The 9,155-nt window shown below is 36.8% G+C and overlaps 1 protein-coding gene across 1 annotated transcript; it reads right to left on the bottom strand.

The window, feature by feature from the left end:
* Positions 1-5,882: 5,882 nt before the first annotated feature.
* LOC101569347 (olfactory receptor 481-like) lies at positions 5,883-6,821 on the bottom strand. Its single transcript, XM_004647878.2, has one exon. The coding sequence runs from the start codon at positions 6,819-6,821 to the stop codon at positions 5,883-5,885; it is 939 nt and encodes a 312-aa protein (XP_004647935.2).
* Positions 6,822-9,155: the final 2,334 nt, after the last annotated feature.

The raw sequence follows: 9,155 nt of genomic DNA, 5'->3' as shown, positions 1-9,155 counted from the left end.
TCTTTTTTTTTCCACAATTTTATTGAAAAACAAATAGCAATGAGACAGTTTCAAACCAAATTGGGAGGACAGTTTCAATAATTAACACATTGCATACATTCTTCCTAGCGGTTAATTGCTGTACAAGATGCAGACATGATATCCTATTTATAAACACCATTAGAACAAATCCTTCTATTCATTAAGAGAATGTAACTATATATCTATTCTAAGCACTTTGAATACACAGATACAAGATGACATTCATCTGTATCCCCTTTTTTTTGTTAAGTTCTGTTATTTGAATATTATAGGTGTGTAAACTAAGCAAAATATTCTAAAAGATTCCAGTAGCCCATAATAGTATTGGGTCTTCCACTTGATTGGCAATGTCAGAAATTGTTGACCTGAGTCTGGAAAATAGACTTTCTGACCTTAGAGGCACCATTGCAGGTAGTGAAAAAGTAAGAAAAGATTTCTTAAAAACAACTAGGATGCAGGAAAAAATAATTCAATATCTGCAAGACGATGCAAAGATGAACAATGTGAGACTAATAGGCATCAGTGAGAAGGAAGGAGTCAATACAAATGACATAAAAAGAATATGGGCAGAAGTAATAGCAGAAAACTTCCCAAATATGGGGCAACAATCTGACATTCCTGTAACTGAAGCATATAGAACTCCAAATAACATCAACCCAATGAAAACCACACCCAGACATATAATAATCAAGATTCCAGAAATTCAGCATAGGAACAGTATACTAAAAGCCACTAAAGAAAAGAAACAGATCACATTTAAAGGGAAACCCATCAGAATAATGGCAGATTTCTCTTCACAAACCATCAAGCCAAGAAGAGCATGGAGCAAAGTACTTCAAGAAGTCTTGCAAGAAAACAAATTCCAACCCAGACTGATATACCCTGCAAAACTCTCTTTCAAGTATAATGGAGAAGGGGCTGGGGAGATGGATCAGTGGAATAAGCACTTCCCCGCCAAGCACAAGGGCCTGAGTTCAATCCCCAGTCCTGCCAAAAAAAAAAAAAAAAAGTATAATGGAGAAGTGAAATACTTCCATGACAAAGAACAACTAAAGAATTTCATGGTGGCAAAGCCAAGCTTACACAGACTACTAAATGATGTTCTAGAGAGGGAGCAAATTGGTCACAGCCCCATGAATGAGAATGGAAAGAACCCTCCAAATAGGGAAAACAATTAAACACAGGAAAATAAGATGTATACAATAGTAGTCTTTCAGTTATTTTTTTGTGTGCAGCAGCAAAATACTTCCATCAGCACACTCTACAAATGGACTTCTCTTCCACCCTATGGGTCATGATTCCACCTGAGTCTACAGGGTGGATTTCAAAGAAATAGCTGTAGCTCAGCCCCACAAGTGATACCAGGCCACCAGTAACTGTCAAGATCACTATGCATGTCCACAACACACTAGAACTTCGTGTGATATCCTATTCTCAAACTGTTAGAAGTGCTGGTCATTTATTTGCCATTCCAGTATTTATCTTATGTTTTACTCTTAATACTTCTTTGTTATAATCAAAACCTTTTCTTAGTTCAATTGTTTTGAAACATTTAATTTTTAATTAATTAGTATTTAATTTTCTGAATATTGCTTAATCTTAATTTTTCTTCTAAGATTTATACTATATCTTTGACGTACAATTTATTTAAAAGACATCGTATTATATCTTCTCCTAGTATCAGATACTTTAAAAAATATATTTCCATTTTCTGTTGACTTTATATTACTTCTTCCCTGTCTTTTATACACACATACACACACATATATGAAAAAAGTGTATAACCCAACATATTTCATAGAAATCTTCAACGACCTTTAAATAAGGGTTCATCTAATATATATATTTTATATAGTGCTGCATAACTATCATATTGGAAGCTCTTTATTGTTCATCCAGGAACACACTGCAACTTCTCTTGCCTTTTGAATTAGGCTCTTTGTTTTTTCCTATATGCTACTTCTGGAGGTATTAAAACATTTCAAGTTCGTATAACTAGAAAATCTTACTTTTAGTTTTCAAAGGTATGTTTGCTAAGTATAAAATTCAAAGAGGACAGATCTTTTCTTTTCTTTCAGTCCTTTAATTAGTCTAGTTTCTTGCACACGGTCCTTTTTTTATTTCTAATGTGGAATACAGTGCTATTTAATTTTGTTTTTCCATAGCTAATATTTTTTATGTATATGCTTTAATGATTTTTTTCTTTACAATAAGTTTTGGACAATTTCATTTTTGTGTATCTTGGTATTTTAATTTCTTGCACAAAAGATTCATTTTTCTTCGAAATATGGTATTATAAGTTGAACTAAATTGAGAAATTTTAAATCTTTAAATATTTATTGCCTACTCCTTTCTACTTTGAGAATTTTAATTATATGAATATAAGTTTCTTGGTTTTGACACTGAACTATTATGACTGATCTGTAAATTCTTTCTTCATTTTGTTTTGGACAATTTTTATTGTTATATTCATTTATGTTTGTAAATAATTTATTTTCAATTTGCAATCTACTAAAGAAATTTTAAAAAGAAAAAAGAATGAGTAAAAAAAATAAAAATTTATAAATTAATGGTACCCCAATGAAACTTTTTTCACTGTTTGTCTATTGAGTCTGTTGACTTTGAAGCCTTATTTCATAAAGGACATGAGAGAGGCACATCCTGGGTAAGCAAAACATAAAGGATGTGAATACCATTTTGATACTTTTAAAGCATACACTGCCGACATGTGGGATGATGGGCTGTTATGAACACCTTGCTGCTAGGGAGTTTCGCTTCTAAGACATTCTTCTTTAGCAAACATTTTCTGTTCAAAGGTAAGTATGAAGACATCTGCATCTGAGTATGTGGATGAATTAGAGTAACTTTATGGCAAAAACAAATAAGCTGGATAAATTTGTTTACATGCTTGAGTCCGAGATTTCTAGTTCCACTGAAAATAAAGTAGACTTGCTACTCCTGGAATCTCCTTTACATGGCTAAAAAGAAACAGCTCTATTCTCATCTGTATACACACTCCATTCATTTTTTGCCATCACGCAACACAACACGTTGAAAGATATAAGAAACTAGGCCACTTAGGACTTCAAAGACCTGCAAATCAACATCAGAATGAGTCTAATGGGCTACCTTACTGCTAAGCAGAACATCTAAGGCAGGGCCACCAACAGACATAGACTAAAAGTATCTAAGAGCCTGCACTTCTTTCAAAATAACTAGAGAAAAGGCTTCTTTAAGAAGGCAGAAAATCTGTCATAATACTTGTTATATTTTGAACAAAAACTATTGAAAGAACAGCACCCTCTCTCCCCCTGTGGTTCCAGGGGGCGCAGCCCAGGGGTCTATCCTCACCACCCTTCCTCCTATTTCCCTGCTTGCGAGTGTCAGTGGTTCCACTGGGAAAATGAACCTCCACTCTCACCTAGGCAGGATAAAACTTAATGAGGTATTCTGAGCAGGGATCATTAGTACATGGCCTCCTCTCCTGAGGCCCAGTGGGAAGCTGAGCCTCCATGTTCTTCAAAAACTGAGCAGCTATCTACATCCTTCCCTATTCTTGATTCTTCTCATATTAATTCCCCACACATCCTATTCTTTCATTCTATTTCTTTGTTTTCAATTTCATTCTTTAGATACTAGGTTTGAACCCAGAGCATTTTGCATAGCAGAGAAGCCCCCTACCACTGCGCAACATCCCCAGTCCCTGTGTGCCATTTCTGATGCTACAGCTTCTACCTGGAACACTTCTCTATTGCCCTTACTCTGTTTGATATCATCATGTTATAAGACTAAGTCTTTGTGTTTTATCCTACAGATAGTGTTATTTTACTATCCCGGTTAGGAAAGAGTACATATCCTTTGGACTTGTTGTTTCTCATATCATATTGCAAATATAGGTGACATTGTACATTTAGGAAAGTATGCACACAGTGTTCTATGCAGAGAGAGACTGGAGATCAGACAGTGATCTGTTTGGTTTTGTCAGTACGATGCCTGTCACTTAAAAAGTGCTCAGTAAGCTTTTGTGTTGAGCTGAATTATCTCCAGCAACACTCGGAAAATATTCCGTTGGACTTTACATTCCTCGAAAGTGCAAGATGTTTAACTCGAGGAAAGAAGGTGCTTCACAATGTCACAGGAATTTTCTGAGAGACTTTAGTCCATAAATGGAAAATTGAATATATCTTTCAATATCCAAAGGAGAGGTTTAGGTGTCTATATTTTGCTTGTCAGGATAGCTACATGATGTTAGTTACCATGGTTTTCAGCTACCTACCTAGCTCCGTATGTGCTAGTATGAGCCATATGTTTTATTTTAGACAAAGAATCAAAATAAGATAAATTTATTACAGTGTTCCTCCACTAATATTCAATATGAGTTTTAATTTATCCTTGTTATCTTTCAAATCTTGTTTTGCATTTTCCACCAAAAAAGCAAAAAATAAATAAATAAATAAGATTTCTGCATGGCACTTAACAGTGTACTAGTGGGTTTTCCATTTTGTAAAACTTTGATTTTTGCCTGGCCCATACCTTAGCTTTTTTATTCCAATACACCAAGGTAAAGGAAGATTAAGCACTGCTCTTACGTGCCAAAAAGCAACTTTCTCAGTGTGTGCTTTAAGGTGAGAGTCCTTAGACTCCAGAAAAGTACCACTCTTTACTTTTTCCAGAGTAGTGACAATGCTGAGAGTAAATCATTCTCCCCCAAGTTCCTTTTCCATGACCTGAAGCATTTCCAGGTTTTTCTGTGTGCATTCTAATCTCATTATAGATTCAAACCAATGGAACTAAGAGAATTGTTAGCCTAGTAACTGCCATGCATAAAATTAAAAGATGTCATTTTAAATTCTTGTAAGTAAACCATTTCATTGTGGCACACAGGATTCTTTTTGTTTTTAATAAGTATTTAAATATGGACAGAGTGCCGGGGAGATAGCTCAGTAGAATAAGCGCCTGCCTGGCAAGCACAGGGTCCTGAGTTCAATCCCCAGTACTGCAATAAATAAATAAAGACAGACTTCCAGAGAAATAATGTGATAATGGTATCAGGACTTGATTACCTGAAGATGGGAATCAATCCAGTTTTCTACCCTTAGCCTTATTCCTAAATCTCTATCACCTAGACCACAAATCGTGACAAACCTGAGGCACCCATGCCACAGCAGACTGTATCACTGAATGTTCCAAGACATTCGCCACCACTGACCTAGACCATTTGGGGACACAGGTTTTTTCCTTTTTGTTTTTAAAGATTGATGCAAAGTTCAAGCCTAAGCGCCTGCTTTGGCAAGCGCAGGGACCAGGGATAGATCCCCTGTCCTGCATGCCATGTCAGCCCCGCTAATGGGGCACACTGAGCCTGTGAACAAGTCCAGGTGTGATGGTGTGCACCTATAATCCCACCCCTGGGGAAGCTGAAAACAGGAGGATCATTACAAGCCCAAGCTGTGCAGTAAGACCCTGTACCAAAAACATAAAATGAAAACAAAGAATTCTAGCTTACTCTTAATCACTGAGCCCAAATCCACTAGCTCAGCAAGTGTTGAAGCCACTAGAGTCATTGTGATATGATAGAGACTAAGCACTGAGTGACAATTTAATCCCATGGAATATGTATAAAATACAGCTATACCATTTCCAAATACAACATCAATCCTATATTTAAAAAAATCACATCTTCCAGAATGATACATTTTGTGACTCTAGAAAGTTGTAACTTAAAGTTAGCAATAGTCAATATGCTAGCACTGTATGTATAAGATAGTTCTTCACATAAAGTTAAGGCCAACATAAACATGCATCATCTATGTTCCCAAAACTATACTTTCAGAATTTCTAGTTTCACACTTGGAGTTCTTTCAAAAGGAAGCCTGTGTTCTTGCTATCACTCTCCTCATAGCCTCTTTCACCTCCTTGTTCCTCAGACTGTAGATCACGGGGTTCAGCATGGGGATCACCACCGTGTAGAACACAGACACCACTTTAATATGGTCAGGCGAATGGCTGGACTTTGGTATGACATAAACAAACGTAACTGTCCCATAAAACAGAGTCACTGCAGTGATGTGGGAGGTGCACGTAGAGAAGGCCTTGTGCCTTCCCTCCCTAGAGCGCATCTTCATGATTGCATGGAGGATGTAGAGGTACGAAACAACGATGATGAACAATGTGATTACAATGATTGACCCAGCAGAGATGGCAGGAGATACTTCAGCACTGTAAATGTGGGTACAAGAAAGTTTTACTAGGGGTGGGAGGTCACAGAAAAAATGGTTGATTTCATTTGGTCCACAGAAAGTCAGGCTCAATAAACAGCAGGTAAATGATGAAGCATTCATTCCTCCACCCACATAGGAAATAGCTAATAAGATGACGCAGACCCTGGAGGACATGAGTGTGGAGTAGAGCAGGGGAGAGCAAATGGCCACATAGCGGTCGTAGGCCATGGCGGCCAACAGGAAGCACTCAGCTGTTCCAAAGACAACATCGGAGCCGAGCTGAGCTATGCAGCCAGCAACAGGGATGGCGGTTCTTTTCTGCAGGAAGCTCACAATCATAATAGGTGTGACTGATGTGGAATACCCCATGTCCACAAAGGCCAGATGGCTGAGAAAAAGATACATTGGGGTGTGAAGCTGAGGACTTCTTCGGATTAACGCGATTATGCTGAGATTGCCCAATATAGTAATAACATAGATTCCCAGAAAAACTACAAAGAAGATGGAACAAAGTACTGGATCCTCTGTTAACCCCAGAATAATGAACTCTGTTACCATCATGTCATTTTCAGCCTCCATCTTTGGAATGGTGCCTATTGAAATAAAAACTAGTGGATAATATAAAGAATTAAATCATCTCATAATATCTCTACTTCAAAATCTAGCTTTTAAAAAAGTCAATAGGTAGATTTCACTTTTGTCAAAGGCATACATTTTACAAAATGTTTATGAATAGGTTCCATTATTAAAGATATGAAAATATTAATCTTTATTTATCTTGCTGCAGATATAAAGGGTCCAGGGTCTCAGAGCAGAGCATTGCACTGTCTTCATTTTTTAAAATTTATTTTTAAAATAATTTTATTGAGAAACAAATAGCAATGAGACAGTTTCAAAACTGATTAGTAGGACAGTTTCAATAATTAATACATTGCCTATGGTTGTCTTCTTAGTGGTTATTTGCACTCAGTCTTCAGATTTGAACAATTCAGGTAGTTGAATAAATCCTTTCAACACTGATGTTTTGAGTACATGGATGGCTAAAATGCTTGAACTAGGGCTAGTGTTTGGTAGTAAACAATTTGTCTCTATTTTTCAGTAGCACTGAAGAGCACACACCACGAGTCCTCTTGCGGCTCAGAGTCTGGAAGCAGCACAGGCCAATGGGCTGTAGAGGAAATGTGTGAGTCTTCAGATCAAATCCAATTGCCACGTGAGCCTCAGGATGTTGTGGTTCGATCCCAAGGCTGTCAAGCCAAACCAGACCTACCATGAATGCATTCTGAGGTCTCCAAAAAAAAAAAAAAATCCAATTTCTAGCAAGCAACTTCTCTTCCTGTTTTGCAGTGCTATATTTTAGGTGACATAGCTGTAGCACAGTTCTACCTCTTACCAGCCCGGTTTTGGTGTAAATGTGGAGAACACATGCTATACTGCAAATACATCAAAATGAGAAATATGTCTATGCTGTATTAGACCACACTGAGTTTCCAAGGTTAATTTGTTAGAATACCATATCACCTAATCTGGGTAGTATAGTTACAGTTTAATTATAAATGTAAGCTACATATAGAGTTTAATACTGAAAGAAACACGAACAAGAAATGCAGTTTGGGCCATTAGTTAATAAGAGTGTGATTTCATAACTTTATATGAATATAGCATGCAACGGAACACGCTTTCTAAATGTTTAATATTTATTATGCCAGTTATAAGAACAATCGGAGAAATAAATAAAATAGAAAAAATATCAAGAAGTTACTTAATTTAACAACAAAATAGTATTGAGTAAGTATATTCAAGAAATTGCAAAAAAGTAAAACCAGGGGCCAGGAAGATGACTCAGTAGAATAAGCACTTGCCTGGCAAGTGCAAGGGTCTGAGTTCAATCCCCAGTTCCACCAAAAAAAAAAAAAAAAAAAAAAAAAAGTAAAACAAAGATTGACTTTCAATTTTCTTGAGTGCCAACTCAGGTATTAGAAATATGAAAAAGAGGGCTGGCCAGATACTTCAGCGGATTAAAGTGCCTACTTAGGCAGAAGCAGGAACAAGGGTTTGATCCTGGGTGTTCTGTTCAGCCCTGCCCCTGAGATAGCAATTGAGACTGGGTGTGGTATAATCCCAGTGCTTGGGAGCCTGAAAACAGGAAGATCACTATGAGTCTGATCTGTGTAGTAGATTCTGCAGACCCTGTACTAAATACATGAAATAAAAAAATAAATAAAATAAATGTGAAAAAGATTCAACATATCTAGCCATAAGTAAAATGTAAAATAAAACCACAATAAAAGATCATCTCATATTTGTTGGCACAGTTATCATCAAAAAAGAAACATAACACATGTGGCCAAGAACTTGGAGAAAACAGAACCCTGGTTTACTTGAGGGAAATGGAAGTGAGAACACCCACTTTGGAAGACGATACAGACGTTCTTCAACACACTGAGAGTGGAATCACCACAGGATCGAGCATTTCTCAGTGGTAGGTCAAAGTGATACCTACACTTGCAAATAGAGACCCACAAAAAGCCCCACGAAGACCAAGCCCTTTGTTACCAAAAGCCTGCTTGTGAGGTAGCCTCACAAGATAAAAATTTTGGACCATAACTGCTAGACTGTACTCCACAGCTAACTATAGAAAACAGGAAGTCTTACTCTAATCTGCACCAGCAAAGGATAAGTAGGAAGGGAAAAACTGTCAGTGCCCTTCCTGCTCAACTTTCCATAATAAATGTAAATTCTCATCAGAAACAATCAATTTTCATATGAATTAACTTGATGAACAATATCTAAATGCTACATCGCTGGTTTCATTTAGTCCCAGGTTTAAAAAAATTATCTGAAATAAATCTTTTTACTTATGAAGCATACATGTGGAACTGAAATGAATTGACAATGTGATGAGTTCCCCCA

Source organism: Octodon degus, unplaced genomic scaffold (genome assembly GCF_000260255.1).
Source record: "Octodon degus isolate 3935 unplaced genomic scaffold, OctDeg1.0 scaffold00334, whole genome shotgun sequence".
NCBI classification, from domain to species: domain Eukaryota; kingdom Metazoa; phylum Chordata; class Mammalia; order Rodentia; family Octodontidae; genus Octodon; species Octodon degus.
Note: the sequence above shows the minus strand (reverse complement) of the source record. Positions and strands in the feature narration are given on the sequence as shown.